This window comes from Sinohyriopsis cumingii, chromosome 10 (assembly GCF_028554795.1).
Source record: "Sinohyriopsis cumingii isolate HCF-2022 chromosome 10, ASM2855479v2, whole genome shotgun sequence".
NCBI lineage: Eukaryota > Metazoa > Mollusca > Bivalvia > Unionida > Unionidae > Sinohyriopsis > Sinohyriopsis cumingii.
This window is the reverse complement of record NC_142970.1, coordinates 85,575,917-85,597,568: the sequence shown is the minus strand read 5'-3', so window position 1 is coordinate 85,597,568 and position 21,652 is coordinate 85,575,917. Positions and strand designations below refer to the sequence as shown.

The following is a 21,652-nucleotide window of genomic DNA, read 5'->3' as shown; positions in this document are numbered from 1 at the left end:
GCTTTCATCTTCACTCTAAGGACTAATTTAATCTCTACTGACTGTTAACATCACCTGATGGAATGGCGCACAACGTTAACAGAATCGCAGATATGCAGCAGGTTAACGGCCTCCTCCTTCCCTGTTCAGTGTCAGTTTGTGTGCATGAATGTAGATCGATTCTTTATTTCTCAAGTATCACATCAAGTCCACAATGTCTGCCCTGGCCATACTGTAACTGGGAACTCAGTCAAAAATCTTAGGTCAAGAACATGTCTGGTTTGAGCAGAAAGTTAAAGAATTGATCTACATCCGTCTAATATACTGGCCTTTACACCTCCGTCCACATGGGATTGATACACAGCTCATCCAATATACGTAAAAAACCTTGCCAGTAGCTACCTGTGGGTTGGTTGTTCTTCCTGGGGTCTTCTCGGGTTCTTCCGTTTACCAAATATACTGACTGCCATGTTTCTGCAGACTAATAGTGTCAAACCCCATAAATCCAATTTCATTCAGTTAATTGATTATACATATATATATATATATATAGTAAAATAATGAAAATTAACCTGTACTATAGACAATCCCTAAATGTAGACTTTAGAGGGATGGATAGAAGTACTAATGAACATGTTTTCAGTACAGGTTAATTACTTACTGTTGCATTGACATCCAGCACACACATTTTTCCAGAGCGGATTATATTCTGAATGCTCTCGATTTTGGTTCCATACAAGTTGCCATTAAATTCTCCATATTCCAGGAATTCATCACTTTTAATTCCCAATTCAATCGTCTCGCGATCAACGAAGTAGTATGATTTACCATTCTCTTCTCCTTCCCTGGGTGGCCTTGATGTGTCTATTTTGAGAAATATTGAAAATTAATACATTACAATATCATTTAAAAATATGAACACAAAAGTTCACAGTATAGTCACATTCAAACTTGAAAGGCAAAAGCATGTCTCTTTCCATGGTTTAACAACTAATTTAAAACATCATATTCATTCTTTCAACCCCTGTCAAATTACCAGTCAAACCACAGCAGCCTAGACAGAACATCAATCAAATTAGATGGATCTGTTATCTGCTTGTTGTTGTTGTAGGGTTTTAACACCATTTTCAGCTCAAGATAGGTAATACATCACGGCCAGTATAAAGGGTGGAGGAAGAACCCAGGAAAACCCTAGAAATAACCAACCACTGATGATAAGCTCTTGGCAATCTTTCTCACTTGAATCCACACAGACAGGTGAGATGGCAGTGATCCGTAATGCTGAGCACTTTAGACCAATCAGCCACTCTGGGCCCCCATTGTCTGCTGAAAGCGGCCATGCCAACTACCTGCATGTAATAGAAGTGTTAAATAGCTCCCATTTCCTTGGCATGACTTTCAAATAAAGCACTGAAAATGCTATTAAAGACCAAACAATCCACCCATTTTTAGCCTTTGAGCATCAGAAACAAAACCAGCAAGTTCTGTAAAACTTAAATAATTTAATCCAATAAATTTAAAATGAAAATCTAACAGGAACTAAATCCAAAATAATCCAAACAAATTCAAGGTCCTCAAATAAGCTGATGAACCAACAGTAATCATGTATCATCACAGCATTGTCCGGATGTCTTTGGAATAAATTCACTATAATCCCAGAATAATATTTTGGTCCAATGAGCACTTTGTTGAAAAATATGGAATAAAACAATTATATTAGGGACCAACATCTGATATACTGTGGTAGTGTCCTGACATTATTTTAAAGAAAAATTCCATCTGTCAATAGCTGGAAAAATATCATGCTCTGATACAAAATACCAAAACATCATTTCTTGAAAATCATATACCACACTATATCCATCATTAACCACACTATATCCATCATATACCATACTATATCCATCATATTACTTGAAAATCATATACCATACTATATCCATCATATTACTTGATAATAATATACCACACTATATCCATCATATACCATACTATATCCATCATATTACTTGAAAATCATATACCATACTATATCCATCATATTACTTGATAATAATATACCACACTATATCCATCATATTACTTGGAAAGCATATACCACACCACATCCATCACATTACTCAAAAAAATATACCACACTATATCCATCATATTACTCAAAAAAAAATATACCACACTATATCCATCATATTACTCGAAAAAATATACCACACTATATCCATTATATACCACACTATATCCATCATAGACCACACTATATCCACCATATACTACACTATATCCATCATAGTACTTGTAAAGCATATACCACACTATATCCATCATAAACACAATATATCCATGATATACCACACTATATCCATCATCTTACTTGAAAATAATATACCACACTATATCCATCATATTACTTGAAAATAATATACCACACTATATCTATCATGTTACTTGAAGATAATATACACACTGTATCCATCATATTACTTGAAAATAATATAAATATAAAATAAAAGAAAATTGCTCAAAAGAAAAGCACAGCCTCCCACCAAACAAATTACAGAAAATGAATTTGCTATGTGTATGTTAATTGTTCTTTTGGCTGTAGTCTAAACACCATAACTAACATCAGCTGATTATGCTTACACTATAGCTGACACCCTTTTAAAAACAATGTGCTCACATTGAAGAGTTTGTTGATAAATAGGACGTGTTGACACCAAAGCTGACAATATACTACCTATATTACTAACAAGGAAACTTTGAGTGGGATGCCAAAACCTGGGTAAGATTATTATCAGAGAGGATCAGTGAACATAAAACATACCAGCTCAACAAATGAGAAAAATATTTAGTAGACTTGAAAAATTACATAAAATTAAAACAGAAAATAATTACTCTTCCAAACATCTTATGATGATTTGCAGTGTTGCAAAAGGTGTACATGTCACTGATACAACAACATAAACTAGAAAAAACCTAACAAACAGCATTTATCATTCGTAATATGAAATTTTCCAAAAGTATGGATTTTAAATGAATATCTTTCACAATATCCCACTTGGCCACCACATTAGCATAAGTGACAAACACAGCTCTCACTGGATTAATTCCTGTTTCCATAACTTTTAGTTTCTAATCCTGTTATGATCTTAGTTATATCGAGTCCGTTTAATGTTAGTATGACAACAACAAAACAACTTTTAAGATTTGGTCTTGAACTTTTATTGATGAAATGCTAGAGAGTGCTTGTACACAGTAATTTTGGTCTTGCTTTGTTTTATACTCTTCTATTAACTGCTTCTGAAAGGCTTGACTAGATATTAAATAACTCACGTGGCAACGCTGAAGCAAATGTACGTGGATCAGATTTAATAAGCCTTTCCTTCAGAGATCGTCTACCTACACCATTGGCTCCAACCAGTACAAGAGTCTTCCTTTGAAATGGCGGCATTTTGGCTACCTCCTCATAAATCATGAGCTCACATTTGTCAAAATCTAGGAAATAAATTGAAACACTGGGTTTTGAAATTTATTTACTAAGAAAACAACTTTCTCCAGCATTACTGGACTCTGTAAGAGAATATACTGTGAATAACTGCTGTTCATGGAGCATCCGTTTCATCAACTTCATGGTTGCTATAAACAATAAATTACTTCATGGTTGCTATAAACAATAAATTAACTCAATAAAATGCATAGCAACAATAAATTAATCCACGCAATATGTGGTGCAGCAAGAAATTCTGGACTCCCCTGCAAAAACTAATCTGGGGCTCCCTCCCTATAAAAAAGTTGTTTAATAGATATTTTGGTCATCCTCTGGGCCAGCCCTCATCCCACCTCTACTTGGATGGTAGCTAGCAACTGGGCCCAGTAAATGTGTTTTTTTATATAGTTTTTAATGTAGCTGTAAGTATTTCTAGCCATATAACTATAATGTCTACAATTTATAGTGATGTCTAGTACCTGAGCATCATGCAGCAGACATGTAGCATCATGTCCCACCCAGTCACATTATCCTGACTTCAGGCCAACCCATCCCAACAGTAACCTTTTAATGCTGAGCACCAAGCAAGGTAGCTGCAAGTACCATTTTTTTATACGTCTTTGGTATGACTCAGCTCAGGTTCAAACCTGCGACCTCCCACATTCAAGGCAGATGCTCAAACCACATATGCCACGATAGCAGTAAACCCAATAAATAATCTTTGAAACAACAGGACCCCCAATCCACAAATATAAGTATTGATGAAATTTTTCACAAAACTATGAAATGTTATGTCCACAAATAACATAGCTGCAAGTACCATTTTTTATAACTCTTTGGTATGACTCAGCTCAGGTTTGAACCTAAGACCTCCTACATTCGAGACAGTTGCTCAAACCACTTAGGCCACCAGAGCAGTAAGCACAGTAAATAATCTTTGAAACAACAGGACCCCAATCCACAAATAAAAGTACTGAAGACATTTTTCACAAAACTATGAAATGTTATGCCCACAAATATAAATGAATATGTGTACTACTTTGTTCTAGGTCTAAGCAGTGTCTTATGGACTCCACTTATAAGCCAGTATATATGTGATGTCTTTTTTAGCATTCCCTGTTGGTAAAAAATCACAGGTGCCTGGAAACACAAGTCTAGGATAAAGGTGTTAAAGATGGTCTAGCTGACTTTGTTGAACGGTAACTCATCTGAAATGATCAGGACCATCATGAAAAACTTAGGCATAGCTAGCACATGTGCACACAAACAAGCATACACACAGACACACACAAGACAGAATAAAGGGGACATCAAAATAAAAGAATGTCCTTTGTACATGAAAAGAAGCAATTATGTAATTAAAGGTTAAAATTTACCTTTGTTATTCTTAGTATTGTACTTGATCTTCTTTTTCTTTTTCCTCTTCAAACCACATACTGAAATAAAAATGGAATTAAAAACTCTAAAGCTCAAATTACGCAAACCTTCCAGTACTGGACAAATTATTTTAACATTCCATCAGTTATAGATAAAGATGGAAAATAAACAGAAACCTTGCATCAATTGATTTAAATACAAAATGCAATCAAAAGGACAGGACTAAATTTCTTCAGAAAGCATCCTTCTGGCACAGATTTATTGGTCATTTGGCAGATGTCAGTCAAACGAATCACTACAGGCCCACTTGGAGCTCTTGTTTTGATTTCCACTCCATAAGAGTTTTGAATCTAGATTTTGTGAAACATCCTAGGAAGTCTTGCCTTTCCAAGATTTGCTGGTCCATATGTAATTGGCTAAGGTAACTGGAACTAAAATTACCAAGTTCACTTTCCTCCAGTTCCCCCACATCCAATTTTTCTCAACTAATTGTTCCAATACACTCAAGGAAGGGCACCTGCCTACTTAGTCTGCAATGGAGAGATCAAAGTACAAAATTATGGACATAACATGGCAATAATCTTTCCCGCCATGAAGGATACTCTAATAAACATGTGTCTCATAAATGAAATTGTTGCCTTTCCTGCTATTTTACCTCAAGAACCTGAATATTCCTTTTTATTCTTCTGCAACAACTATAAAAACTTTTGAAAAGGCTTACTGTCTTTTGCATCCTGAAAATTTATCACTTGTTGGACATCATTTTTAAATTATTTTAAACAAAAAATTCTAATAAGCAATCATCTTGATCATGCAGATGTTTTGCATTATAAAAGCTTAAGGCATCTGAGGTACTCCTTTGATGTTAGTCTGGTTGCCTGACCAACTCCACTGAATCTAATACGAAACCCAGATCAAAATAAAACAGGGAGAAGTCAGTAACCGAATTTTACTGCAAACAATTGCATTTCCATAATGTGTCCTGTTGTTCTTTCTGAGTCACTTCTGTAAGAATTAAGGTAAAACTGTAAGAACTGGCAGGTACTTTATGTCTTCCCTATAAATGACGAGACAGATATCACTACTTTCACTGGCAACAGCTGCAGCATCCACGTTTATTTAGAAGTCATACATCTTCAACATCTGTAGGACTATATTCAACTAAAACTTTGGAATAATATGGCTTAAAGAATTTCCAGGAAAAGAATCATAGTTACTCTAAACTATGAATGAATTAAACGAAGAATAAAAGAAAGGAATAAAACATTCTTAAAGTATATGCAAACCAAAAACACAAAAAACAAAGGTAAGTGAGAGCTAATACATACAGTGACAGAATATCTCATTAATTGTTCTTGTTTGACTTTAACACCATTTCTCAGTGCGAGATAGGCTATACTTGGCAGCAGGTAGCAGTGGGGCAGAAGAACCCAGGAAAGCCCCTGGTAAGAACCACTTACCAATGGGAAACTACTGACAAGCTTTCTCACATACCCACATTAGCCAAATCCAAGGCTTGAACAAGGCAGACAGATCTCATTAATTCACACACACACACATATATATATATATATATATATATATATATATATATATATATATATATATATATATATATATATATATATATATATATATATGGTAGGCAAAGACCAATCAAATAATGATGACAAAAAGAAAAAAAAATGCAACAAACTGAATCAGACTTACAGAAACTGCTTGTGGAATAGTCCATATCTGCTCTGACAAAGGCTTTTCTGTTTTCTTCAAGTTTTTGTGAGGGTATCAAACCAACACGATTTAACTCATCTGTGGCTATTTTGGCCTTCAAATGAAAATTATACATACAATATTTATATTCCATATCCATAAATGTTTCCTGTTATGCCTATTTGAACAAACAATAGCATTATTATTGTTATAAACAAACATAGCTGGATATGTACTGAATAAAGAAAGGGAAGTAACTCTATAATGCCAAATATTTGCACCTTTTCCATTTAGAACAAAGACATCATAATAAGTCTTCTGATGAAAGCACTGTGGTGATATATGACTGACCATCTAGGAGAAGTGGCAACAACTAGATTTTCAAGATGGCCATTATGGTTTTTAAAAAAACACATCAATATAGCATTTTATTTTTGGAGGAGCAGGGATAAGATTTTTCAAGATGGACATCAGATTGGCATCATTTTCCTGTAGCACCAAATACACATCAGTGCAAATCCCATGCTGATACAAACAGCCAATCAGAAGAATAACTAGATTTTCCAAGATGGCCACTGTAACAGGCATTTTACACATCTATATGGATGATACATTGTCAGAAGTCTTTTGGTGAAAACCCCACGTCAACATGGCTTCCATTCAGGACAAAATTGGACAGCACATTGCAACCATTTTCATTTAGGACCAACTAAATATCATAAAAGGTCCTTTTTTGAAAGAGTCCTGTTGTTTGACCATACATTCCAGGAGTGGTGATAACAAGATTTTCAGTGAATGAAAGAATGAATATTGGATAACAGAGCTGCACTATTTTCATTTAGGACCATCCAGACCCTGAGATGAAATGTGTGTGTGTGTAAAGTTTCATGGCAATCCTCCAAGTAGTTTGAGAGGAGAAACAATAACAAACTGGTTCTAACAGATGGACAGATGACACAGACTATCTAGTAAGCTCTTCTGGTCTATGACCAGTAGAGTTAAAAACACCACCTGGGTTTTAGAAACTGCAAATTACTGCTCACTCATTGAGAAAGTATTTCATCAAGTCACAATACTGATACCCTCTACTTGAGTTGATCATTAATCTAAGTATGATGACATAGCATAGCATGTAACCAAGACCAAACCTCAAAATACAACAGAGCTCTGAAAGATACTAACGAATCTAAGCAATGTATTGTTATTTTTTTCACCTGTGGTAAATGCTATTTTATCTCAATAATTATGAACAATGCACAAGGAATTAAATTTTGCTCCAACTATGAATATTTTATGCCATATCTGGCTCACACTGCTGAGGATTCTGTGCCAGATTTCACAAAGTAAATTATGTATAAAATGCATTCTAGATGTATTCACAGCTGCATCCCAGCTGCTTGCAGTTGGGTACATTTCTGAACATGTGCCATTAACATAATCCGAAAGGACCTGTTTGGATATATAATAATGAAGACAATAAAAAAAAAAGAGGATAATAGATCTATTTCAGATAGCAATCATATACATAGCAAGTCAGCTGTCTCTGCAACCAACAAGCAATAATATCTTCCAAAAATGACCTAGACACAATCCCTACTCATATGCCGACATTTGGAGATCGAAGGACAGACTAATGTTTCTACTCTGATATGGACACCTTCAATCAATAAGCTGGAATTGTTTTGCAAACAGTACATAAAAAGATATACGCTGAAAGAAATTAATTTATATAACCTACATTTTAAGGCATTCATCACAAAACTAATTCAGAGATGATTTGGGTTCTAGATAACAATAAATGTTTGTATATATTCACACAAAAACTTTATTTCCTGCACTCCAAACATAGAGCATTTCAAGATTAATATTTTAAAAAACTTTTTTATAACACACTATTTTTCAACACTTTTGTAAACCTTTCACTGCCCCACTTTCATTTGTCTTAATGCCAAGAATTTCTCCTATTGTCAAATTAAAATTAATCATGCTATTTTCTCAAAAAGCTTAATTCTCTTTGACAAGCCAGTGATACTTTAACAAACATACCTGCCACCAATTAGAGTCATCTCCACTCAAAATCTGCAGAACATCCCCATCTTGGAATGGTAAGCCAGCCTCCTTGCAGGGAATGAGTCGGTCTTTCATGGGATCATAGCTAAAGTGTGCCTTCATATACATCTGAAATCAGAAACATTTATAAACTAGAAATAGAACCATGAAACAGTCTATTATGTATTTGCTTACAGATAATAAATACTTAATTTGGTTATTGAATAACAAACACTATGAAAATTTGTTTCAAGAATGTTAAGGAATTGGGTGATTTTGTACATTTTAAACCCAGGTGTCATCTATGTTCAGGATTTCTTATAAAAAGATATTTTTATGGTTAATTTATCTCCAAAACAATTTCCACAATTTTAAATTTGTCTTGTATGAAACAGATATTCTGATATAGTCTATCATACAGGCCTACATATAACAGATGCATTCTACACAAATATGAATGTTTTCTGTCTTCATAAATCAGATGTCCTTTACACACAAATATGAATGTTTTCTGTCTTCATGTATCAGATGTCATTTACACACAAATATGAATGTTTTCTGTCTTCATAAATCTGATGTCCTTTACACACAAATATGAATGTTTTCTGTCTTCATATATCAGATGTCCTTTACACACAAATATGAATGTTTTCTGTCTTCATATATCAGATGTCATTTACACACAAATATGAATGTTTTCTGTCTTCATATATCAGATGTCCTTTACACACAAATATGAATGTTTTCTGTCTTCATATATCAGATGTCGTTTACATACAAATATGAATGTTTTCTGTCTTCATAAATCAGATGTCCTTTACACACAAATATGAATGTTTTCTGTCTTCATATATCAGATGTCATTTACACACAAATGAATGTTTTCTGTCTTCATAAATCAGATGACCTTTACACACAAATATGAAGGTTTTCTGTCTTCATAAATCAGATGTCCTTTATACACAAATATAAATGTTTTCTGTCTACATGTAACAGATGTCCTAATATGGGTTTCTAATCCCACCCCATTTTTCATATTTAGACATTCAGGTTATGGTTTGGGGTCAGAGAAGTTGCATACTAAGATTTTGAATTTGCTGCCACCATATGGTAGTCGCTTACCAGCAGGCCTATCAAATTTAAACGATGTCATATCGACTCACACCTACATGAAATGAATAGGAAAATTATTTATTTTCTCAGAAATGTCAAGTATTATAATTGTTATATCTTTAATCTGCTGACAATCTAAACAAAACTACAGCTTAGATGAAACTTGACAAAGTACTTGCCAATTGCAATACTAATCACACAACTATACAAATCTCAAACTAAGATATTAGAAGTCCACCAGTAACATGATATCAACAACAAACTCCTTCTTAATGTTGTTACACAAAATTCACTTATATTTAATGAAAGTCAGGTTCCTTTTGAAAAAAGCAGAAAGAACATATAATTTTCAACGTATTTATTTCAAGAACAACAACAAGAAACCAGTTGCTGTCACAGCAATCTGGCCAGTCAGATTCATCAAGCAGAGAGCACATGTCAACGTGATAGTCACGTGATACAACAAAACCCCAGTAGTTGTTCTCTGATTAAATATGGAGAATATAGTATTCTTATGTTTTCCTAGTTTTATTGCAATCAGTATGCAACTTTCATTTAAAAAAATTTCTACATTTGAAATGGCTTATTACTGATATCAAGTGACTACTGGATCTATATGTCAAGGACATGCGGGTCAAGAGATTTTGTACACGAGTACCAGGTCAAATTTCATCAATGTCATAGATTTATCTTTCAGCAGATTAAGGACATAATTATTTTAATACTCAAAATTTTTCAGAAAATAAATAATTTTCATTTGATTTTATGCAGGTATGACTTAATTCAACAATGTTCAAGTTTGATGGGCCACCTGGTAAGCAGCTACTCCTTGCTGCCATCATGCTAGCCTGATGTGATGCTAGATTGGTTCTCATACCTTCTATGCAAGAAAAGATACAGATATAAAGCTTTCTGTGAAAGAAAAACATCTACTAGATGAATCTAATTCAATGAACGTTTTGGATTGACTCAACAACTATGTTTATAGCAAGCACCCAAATGATTCATAATTCAATATCCAAATATTCTCGTCAGAAATTGGTAAATTAAACTCACAATCAGGTCAGTTACAACTCAATTACCTAATTGTTTCGGGCATCAAATGGTGGCAGAAATTTCCCTGGTTGTTCCCGACATTCATCAAAATTAAGTTTCAAAATTTAACGACTTTTCAAGGTCAGAAAAGAAATTATCATTTCTTTTGACTTTTTACCAATTCCCCAATAGTGTGGAACTCTGTATAAAGATCAGATTTTGTTCTAAAATGTTTCTATGAATAACCAATATGTATAAAATGGGCAAACAGTCAAATTTTAAAAGACAGGTCTATTAGAATGGAATCATTCAGGTAACAGATGTTTTATTAATAACACACTGTACTCAATGGCTTGGGCACATTTCTAGTGACAGCCTACACAGCAACAGAATATGAGGTCAATGGTCAGAACAATACAACAGCACATCTATGTCTAGTATATTTACTGTTTAATGTCCAATTTCAAGATAAGAATTTAACAAACTCGGCATTTCACTCATTTACTTAAATGCCTAATAATATACTGACTGCGTAATTTTTATTGCATTACAAAATTTCTACCTGCATAAAATATGTCTGGCATAAAGCTCTGTAAATAAATTCAGACATAGGCAAATAAATGATTCAATCACAACAGATGGATACCTGTGTTTTATTGCTCATTTCGGAGTATGCTGGAATGATTTTAAGTGTGATTCCCTTGTCGGTATTACGAATTATATCCATCAAATGCTGTGGGGTAAATACTGGTATTCCATTCACTTCCTTGATTACATCTCCCACGTGAAGCAGACCTGAGAAGATAAAACTGAACTGTGAGTGAGACAGTGACAAAGAAAAGAGAAACGAGTTGATTTAAAACAAAAACAAAAGCAAATTACTCATTTTGTACACTTCAATAAAGTAACATTGCATAGAAGGAAAGATACCATGATTCACATTCTTTTTTTAGGTACATCATACTGTGCTAGCCTATTTTATTTAAATTATGCAGCTTTTAAAAAACATGACACTGCAATTTCAGTTTTGTCTCCTGTTCATTTTTCATTCAGAAAATGTAAACTGTTCATTTGAATTCTGTTATTGTTGCATTTACTGAAGAAAACCAAAATAACAAATGGTAAATAGTATCACAGAGCTTGCAATTAACATAACTAATCATTAAAGTAGCCTCCAACACCAGTACAATTTATAGTACTTCCTTACAAACAAGTGCCCCTCAGAGTGCCTTATGCTCTACTGGTTAAAAAGAATTATTTAATAGAGTCCAAGATCATAGATTTCTTACAATCCATTAATTAATTTTAACATATGAATAATATCTGATATTCTTCAAATACTCTTTGCTTTTAACACCGTTGTAGGATAAAAGTCAATGAACATTTCTGTGGCAATTACGAGATATATACACATCCAAAGTCTAGTTAAATCTAAAATTAATATTTGGGGCAGGGAAGAATCAAAATGAATGAATATCCAATAACAGGGTGTGACAAAAATCCATTTGTACATGTTTGTATTGTCATGCTAACAAACCTGTACAGCTAAAAGCTCAAGACCTCTCACCTAGAAATCAATGCTAGACAACTTATTTATTGGACTGCACCTAAATAACCTAAATATAAGGTCTGGTCGGGGCCCTGAGTGGCCAAGTGATCTGTGTGGGTTCAAGTCTCAGGTTCGGCCAATGTGGGTATATGAGAAAGCTTGCCAGTAGCTTCTCATGTGTCGGTGTTTATTTCCGGGGTTTACCTGGGTTCTTCCTCCACCATTTATACTGGCCACCATGTATAGCCTATCTTGTGCTGAAACATGATGTTAAACCCTACAACAACAAGAAGAAAGTCTGGTCAAAACTCACATGTATATGGACAAGTCACTGTGTTCATAGGTTTAATGAAGTACAAAAATGCAAGTAATGACTTTTAACTCCAAAGTCAATTAGGACTGGTTATCAAAACTCCTTCATAAAAGTGTAAATATGCTGCTGGTTAGATCTGCACCAAATTCATTAAGAATTAAAAAAAACAGTTAAACATTACATATTAGTGAAAACCCTATGTCAGTGCACCAAAGAATTTCATGCAAGAGGTGTAGTAAGCAAATTTATTAGATTGCCACTATGGTGCCATGCCGGAGGTCAGAAAAGGTTTACTAGAGTGCAGCTATTGTGCCATGCTGGTGGTCAGATAAGACTTATTAGATTGCAACTATTGTGCCATGCTGGAGGTCAGATAAGACTTATTAGATTGCAACTACTGTGCCATGCTGGAGCCAGAAACGTTTTACTAGATTTCAACTATTGTGCCATGCTGGAGGTCAGATAAGACTTATTAGATTGCAACTACTGTTCCATGCTGGAGGTCTGATAAGACTTATTGCAACTATCATGCCATGCTGAAGGTCAGAAAAGGTTTACTAGATCGCAACTATTGTGCCATGCTGGAGGTCAGATAAGGTTTATTAGATTGCAACTATCATGCCATGCTGGAGGTCAGATAAGACTTATTGCAACTATCATGCCATGCTGAAGGTCAGAAAAGGTTTACTAGATCGCAACTATTGTGCCATGCTGGAGGTCAGATAAGGCTTATTAGATTGCAACTATCATGCCATGCTGGAGGTCAGATAAGACTTATTGCAACTATCATGCCATGATGAAGGTCAGAAAAGGTTTACTAGATTGCAACTATTGTGCCATGCTGGAGGTCAGATAAGACGTATTAGATTGCAACCATCATTCCATGCTGAAGGTCAGATATGACTTATTAGATTGCAACCATCATTCCATGCTGGAAGTCAGATAAGATTTATTATATCCACAGTATCAAAACTGGATTTCCAAGAGGCACTTTCTTACATTTCAGGCCAACTAGTCCTTGGGATGAATGGGTGTAACAAGTTTTATGGTAATTCTACAAGTAGTTTAGGAAGATTAACAATACAAACTTCTGCTAATGGATGGAAAACATATCAAACACAAAATGCTATAACATAAGTTCTTATGGTCTATGACCAATAGAGCAAAAAGAAAACCCCAGTTATCACTATTGTGAAACTGACCACCTGGCCAAATACCAAATATGTCAGTCAATTACTGCATAATAAACATTCCAATGAACTGCCACCCAATCTGATCATCTTGATAAGTGTCAATGTTTACCTCTGCTAGATTTTTTCAGGAGCAAGTTAGGTGGTCAGACAAGTGTATGCGGAACTGATATGATCACCTGGAATCCTGGCTATATAATATATGATTTCAAACCCTTAAACTCCAGAACCTTTTGGTCCAATGTCTTCCAGGAAAAAAAGGCTCAATTTAAATAAAATATCTATGCTAATAATATTGGTCATGGCCAATATGATCATTCCTAAAAATACTAGTGACAGCCGATATGCTCATTCCTAAAAATATTAGTGACGGCCAACATGCTCATTCCTAGATATACCGGTGATGGCCGATATGCTCATTCCTAAAAATGCTGATGACAGCCAATATGATCATTCCTGAAAATACTGGTGACGGCCAACATGCTCATTCCTAGATATACTGGTGATGGCCGATATGCTCATTCCTAGAAATACTGATGACAGCCAATATGATCATTCCTAGAAATACTGGTGATGGCCAATATGCTCATTCCTAGATATACTGATGACAGCCAATATGCTCAGTCATAGAAATACTAATGACAGCCGAAATGCTCATTCCTAAAAATACTGGTGACGGCCAATATGCTCATTCCTAAAAATACTGGTGATAGCTGATATGCTCATTCCTAAAAATACTGGTGACGGCCGATATGCTCATTCCTAAAAATACTGGTGATGGCCGATATGCTCATTCCATGTAATATTCTGATGGCCGATATGCTCATTCCTAAAATTGTGATGGCCAATATGCTCATTCCTAAAAATACTGGTGATGGCCGATATGCTCATTCCTAATATTGTGATGATCGATATGCTCATTCCTAGAAATACTGGTGATGGCGGATATGCTCATTCCTAGAAATACTGATGATAGCTAATATGCTCATTATGCTCATTCCTAGAAATACTTATGACAGCCAATATGCTCATTCATAGAAATACTGATGACAGCCGATATGCTCATTCCTAAACGTACTGGTGACAGCCAATATGCTCATTCCTAGTAATATTGGTGACAATTACCCAAGGCATGTAGAACTTAGTCGGCTGGGATATATTTAATCACTGGTAGTCACTGATGTTATCTGAACATCTGTTGCAATTTTTTTGTGGCTATTATTTTCTCTTATTAAAATATATATTGCATTACATTATTTCTTGCTAGATATTATATCTCTTACTGTTATGCAAGTTTTCTATTATTTTTTCCTTCATACTATTATTCTTTATTAAAATTATTTCTTGCCTTTTTGTTTTAGCCAAATGGAGAAGTGAAATTATAAGATGCACTGGTATCATGATAAATTTGCCATCCTTTAACACCAGACCAATGTAACTTTCATGCCCTGTAGATTACAAATAGTACCATGTATTCTAATTCTTAAGATTTAAAAACGTCAAAAGAAAAGATCTTTTCTACTAACATTGCTATATTACAAAAATGAAACAAGCAAACAAGAAACAATGAACCCCATATAACATATTTCCTTTAATGACCATACCCTAATGCCCTGCAAGCCTTATTTTCACAATGGCCATACCCTAATGCCCTGCAAGCCTTATTCTCACAATGGCCATACCCTAATGCCCTGCAGGCCTTATTCTCACAATGGCCATACCCTAATGCCCTGCAAGCCTTATTCTCACAATGGCCATACCCTAATGCTCTGCAAGCCTTATTCTCACAATGGCCATACCCTAATGCCATGCAAGCCTTATTTTCACAATGGCCATACCCTAATGCCCTGCAAGCCTTATTCTCACAATGACCATACCCTAATGCCCTGCAAGCCTTACTTTCACAATGGCCATACCCTAATGCCCTGCAAGCCTTATTTTCACAATGGCCATACCCTAATGCCCTGCAAGCCTTATTCTCACAATGGCCATACCCTAATGCCCTGCAGGCCTTATTCTCACAATGGCCATACCCTAATGCCCTGCAAGCCTTATTCTCACAATGGCCATACCCTAATGCCCTGCAAGCCTTATTCTCACAGGGGCCATACCCTAATGCCCTGCAAGCCTTACTTTCACAATGGCCATACCCTAATGCCCTGCAAGCCTTATTCTCAAAATGGCCATACCCTAATGCCCTGCAAGCCTTATTTTCACAATGGCCATACCCTAATGCCCTGCAAGCCTTATTCTCACAATGACCATACCCTAATGCCCTGCAAGCCTTACTTTCACAATGGCCATACCCTAATGCCCTGCAAGCCTTATTCTCACAATGGCCATACCCTAATGCCCTGCAAGTGTTATTTTCACAATGGCCATACCCTAATGCCCTGCAAGCCTTATTTTCACAATGGCCATACCCTAATGCCCAACAAGCCTTATTTTCACAATGGCCATAGCCTAATGCCCTGCAAGCCTTATTCTCACAATGGCCATACCCTAATGCCCTGCAAGCCTTATTTTCACAATGGCCATACCCTAATGCCCTGCAAGCTTTATTTTCACAATGGCCATACCCTAATGCTCTGCAAGCCTTATTTTCACAATGGCCATACCCTAATGCCCTGCAAGCCTTATTCTCACAATGACCATACCCTAATGCCCTGCAAGCCTTATTCTCACAATGGCCATATCCTAATGCCATGCAAACCTTATTTTCACAATGGCCATATCCTAATGCCCTGCAAGCCTTATTTTCACAATGGCCATACCCTAATGCCCTGCAAGCCTTATTCTCACAATGGCCATATCCTAATGCCATGCAAGCCTTATTTTCACAATGGCCATACCCTAATGCCCTGCAAGCCTTATTTTCACAATGGCCATACCCTAATGCCCTGCAAGCCTTATTTTCACAATGGCCATACCCTAATGCCATGCAAGCCTTATTTTCACAATGGCCATACCCTAATGCCCTGCAAGCCTTATTCTCACAATGGCCATACCCTAATGCCCTGCAAGCCTTATTTTCACAATGGCCATACCCTAATGCTCTGCAAGCCTTATTTTCACAATGGTCATATCCTAATGCCCTGCAAGCCTTATTTTCACAATGGCCATACCCTAATGCTCTGCAAGCCTTATTCTCACAATGGCCATACCCTAATGCCCTGCAAGCCTTATTTTCACAATGGCCATACCCTAATGCCATGCAAGCCTTATTTTCACAATGGCCATACCCTAATGCCCTGCAAGCCTTATTTTCACAATGGCCATACCCTAATGCCCTGCAAGCCTTATTTTCACAATGGCCATACCCTAATGCTCTGCAAGCCTTATTTTCACAATGGCCATATCCTAATGCCCTGCAAGCCTTATTTTCACAATGGCCATACCCTAATGCCCTGCAAGCCTTATTTTCACAATGGCCATACCCTAATGCCCTGCAAGCCTTATTTTCACAATGGCCATACCCTAATGCCCTGCAAGCCTTATTTTCACAAGGACTATAAAGAATAACATGCAGACATGATGAAGTTATCCCCATAACCAAATAAATATCACCTAAAACAAAGAGAACTAAACCTAAAATTTATTTTAATTTTTTAACAAATTGATGGCATTAACAAGGTTTGCAATTATAACACGACTGAATATGAAGAATAAAATTACAACTTGCCATACCTAATTTGTCACTCATGCTTCCTGCCATGATTCGGGCTATTACAAGTTCCCCTGTATCATCAATCTTCACAGTCATTCCCTGAAACAATATTATTTTGTTATTATTCAACCTTCAATGTACAGTAAAACATCTGGTAGAGATGAATTACTTCTGGATGTTCAAAATATTAAAAATATATTCACTCACTTCTCCCCATTTTCCCTGAAATTGAACTTTATTTTGTATAAAGCAATAAACCACTTCCCCTAAACTGAGTCAAGCATTGACCCTGATTATTCATTTGCACTTGTGTGACCAACTATCATTCATTTATCAAATTTATAAGGATTCAATTTCATCAAAAGGTTTTCAAACTTTTTTTTATACGTCTTCCTAGAAATGCAGCCATGGTTCACAGCACTCTATGAAAATATTGGGTATTGACACTCTAAGGACTTTATAAAGAAAAATCACTGGATGTAAGGACAAACATCATTACAACTCGGTCGAGTCAGTAACTCCATACTGAAAAAGAGTCCATGGATTCTTTCGAGTTGTGCCTGTTCTGTATACTTACTTTCATTTCCTATTTCCAGTGAGTTCTCTGTTTATCATTCGATAAACAAAAACATATCTGTCATGATAAAGCTGATATTAAAAATCAAAAATTAGAAAAATAAAAATGACTTTTAAACAAATTTTTCCTTTCTTTCCACTAAAGTAAGCACTTTTTTCAGCCTTACTAAGGTTTAATAAAAAGCATATTTCCAATTTGAAAGGACTGGTACGAACCATGACAGTCTACATCATCCATTAAATTTTAAATCGTAATATTTACATTAAAACTGAGAAAATATCCAAAAATATTAACATCATAAAATTACTCTCTGCTATCTCCAAATTCAACCTTTCCTGAAGAAAAAAAGTGTCCTTCCATCTATACAACAAACAAAACAAGAAACTTTATAGATTAATTCACTTTGTTCCCACTAGGTGTCTCATTTCCCAGATGTTACCAGTTTAGGCTTGAGCCAAATCTATAACCAGATAACAGCATTTGCTGAGAAAGGATTCACAGTTATTGGATCAAGAAAGTATTTTTGGATAAAATTTACTACAAAATTTCCCTTCGACATGAATTACATTAGCTGATCATATTAACATGAGAATATGCATGATTAAACAGAAAGAGCTCTGCTTGTGTCACGAATATGACTGCTCTGCAAGAACCTTCCCTCTTCTTGCACAAGAGGAGATAATGATACAAGTGTGAGGGATAGCCCTATGGGATTCCACACACGATGGTCATACAAAAGACAACAAGCCATCTTATACACTCTTCTGGTATACGAACAGTAGAGCTAAAAACTATAAAAAAAACTATTACCAAAGGCTCCGTCTCTGACTTTATGATCCCCACAAGTCGAATCTGATCAGAAATGGAATCAAAAACTGGAGGCGGACTCATCATTGGCTCGCTCCGAACCATCAGGTTCTCTTCTTCAAAATGCTTGTCTGCGATATCATCATGTGCTTTAACCAATGACTGCAGAGAAACACATCAAATGACAGTCACTACCTTTCAACTTAAGAATTAAATCCATTAGTAATTCATAAGCAACTTTATACATGGTGAGTGCATATGTGAATATATTAAGATTTTCTTCATTTTAATGCTGTCTATGGGAGCGATAGAGTATACCACCTTATGGTGAGACTAACATATGAAGTAATTTATAGATACAAACTTACTATCAATTAATGAATGGGGATCCATTACTGTCAATTAATAAAATGGAGTTCACTACTATAAACTAATGAAATGGGATTAATTACAATCAATTAATAAAATGGGGTTCATTACTATCAATTAATGAAATGGGATCCGTGATCATTTTGGCTTTACAACAAGACCTTGTTATAATGACAGTTTTTATAGTGAGGGAAAACAGTATTATGTTTAGAATTAGATTGAAAACACTGATTTTTTTCTTTCTGTGAAAACTCACCAAAGTCATTAAAACAGTCAAATTTTTGTGAATAAGACAAAAGCTCCATGACAGCTATGTAGACCACAAACCCCATCTATAATATATGTTGTTTCATTTTCAAATATTTGAATAAAACTGTTTACACAATAATAATTTTTGTGATAACATGAGCACCAAAGTGACTCCTATTCCTATCGATTACCCACAGTCTGTTTGTAAGTATACGTAAACCTTACTGACCTTACTTACCTCTAGCACGGTTGCAAAAACTTCAGTTCCAAACCCAATGGAGCATAATAGCTTGTAGCAATCTCTTAACATGATATAATTCTTGAATTTTTTTAATTTCATATAACTATGGCAATCATATCTCCCACCACAAAACAGACTCAAACTAACGTGTGATGTCTGATAAACTTAACTGTTGTCCTTTTAATCACAAGAATCTGAACATTCCATTTTATTCTTTTGCGCTGATTAGTAACACTTTTTAAGAGGCTTATTTTCCATTTCATCGTCAACATGCACTGCTTGCTGGATGCCATTTTTAAAGAAAAAATGGCCACTACTCACAAAGTGAAATCTTGTCATGAGACATACATCAATATACAGATTTTCCATAGTGTATCCTATAAACTAATTCAAATAGCTTTAATCTCTACTCTTTCAAAAAGCAAAACTGTACTGTAGTAACAAGAGTCAAATTTTGTTATAAATACAAAACAGAAATAATCAAAATATTCAACACATCATAGTTTCCTTTGCTGAGGAAAAGAATGCTCAGGCATAACATTTCAACACATCGTCATGCAATGTCAGCTACTGAGGTCAGAAGTCAGCCATACTTGTCTTAAAGCCTGCCTACTTCATATTATCATCACAAAGTTAAAGTCTACGAGAGTTCAAGACTCAGGTTCTGCTAATGTGGGAATGCGAGAAAGCTTGCCAGTAGCTTCTCACGGTCATTGGTTCTTCCCATGGTTTTCCAGAGTTCTTCCACCACCAGTTATACTGACCGCCATGTATAGCCTATCTTGTGCTGAAAAATGGTGTTAAACCCTACAACAAGAACACAAAGTTAAAATGAACACAGCAACTGTTAAAGAACATACAGGACTTTCAGAAACTTAAATATAAAAGCAAAACATGTTGCAATAATGCAACAAGTTTTCTATTTACACAGGGATGACAACTCCAGCATATCTGGATACAAACTTTAGATGGAAAGTAAGACTGGAAAGTTTTAGCTGCATAAAGCAACTGATGTCGATGTCAAGTGATTTCAGAAACTAGTGCTGATTACAACAACGCTACTATTGCCACCACAGAAAGAGTAATCTTTATTGTCTTGTCAGTACAAGAAAAGACTGTGTATACTATCTTACATATAGAATTCAACTGCAAACAACAGAGTTAGGTTCTGTGTCCATTGATCTAATGATCATTCCTAAAAAAGTGCATAGACCTAGATCTAACAATACATCATTCACTAGAAGATCTAGGTCCGTGAAGTTTGCAGCTGGAGTCGACTTGTAAGCATGTATAGACAGTACCATGAACTGCTTGTGAATGCTGAACAATATGGCTACATTATTCTAAATTATCCAACCTACCCTAAAATAGATGTCACACAAAATTTTGTCAAGACTGACTGCATCACGATTTGTTCCCATCTGATCTTTGAGTATATTGCGGACATCTTCAACAGCCCGACTGGCACTGGGGATCTCACCATGGTCTTTAGGCTGATCTTCCAGGATGTCATTAGTCTAAAATATAAATTGCCATACACATAGTAATATGGTTCACATAAAACTTCAATTCTTGTCAAATATGGATAATAATTACCACATATACGTGTACAAGCTGAATAATTAAGAACAAATCAAATTGTCTGGAATAAAGTCAGCTTGTATGTGGGAAAAGGTATAAACATGACAATTTTTAAGTTTCACTGATGACTACAGGTACATTATTACTATAGGTTGCTGAGGACAAGATCACATGTCTAACCCGAACCCCCAGGACCTACTGTACTGAAACTCCATGTGAATATGACCATCTATTTAGATGAAGTAGTAATCACAAGATTTTCAATGCAGCTGGACTTATGGGTCAGCTTATGAGCAGGTTATGCACATTTTAATGTTTTACCAATCCAGTTGGGGATGGGTGCAATTTACAGTTTATAAGCA

General features: G+C 35.4%; 1 protein-coding gene across 1 annotated transcript in view; it reads right to left on the bottom strand.

Annotated features, from left to right (window-relative positions):
- LOC149790509 (MAGUK p55 subfamily member 2-like) overlaps nucleotides 1–21,652 on the bottom strand; it is a 49,797-nt gene that overhangs the window by 14,301 nt on the left and 13,844 nt on the right. Inside the window, exons 4-12 of the mRNA XM_089972562.1 lie at nucleotides 21,071–21,226; nucleotides 18,854–19,012; nucleotides 17,487–17,565; nucleotides 11,394–11,542; nucleotides 8,597–8,728; nucleotides 6,551–6,665; nucleotides 4,840–4,899; nucleotides 3,310–3,471; nucleotides 641–843 (exon numbers count right to left, since the gene is read on the bottom strand). Coding sequence (XP_089828688.1) covers nucleotides 641–843; nucleotides 3,310–3,471; nucleotides 4,840–4,899; nucleotides 6,551–6,665; nucleotides 8,597–8,728; nucleotides 11,394–11,542; nucleotides 17,487–17,565; nucleotides 18,854–19,012; nucleotides 21,071–21,226 — 1,215 coding nt within the window. The remainder of the gene's footprint in view (nucleotides 1–640; nucleotides 844–3,309; nucleotides 3,472–4,839; nucleotides 4,900–6,550; nucleotides 6,666–8,596; nucleotides 8,729–11,393; nucleotides 11,543–17,486; nucleotides 17,566–18,853; nucleotides 19,013–21,070; nucleotides 21,227–21,652) is intronic.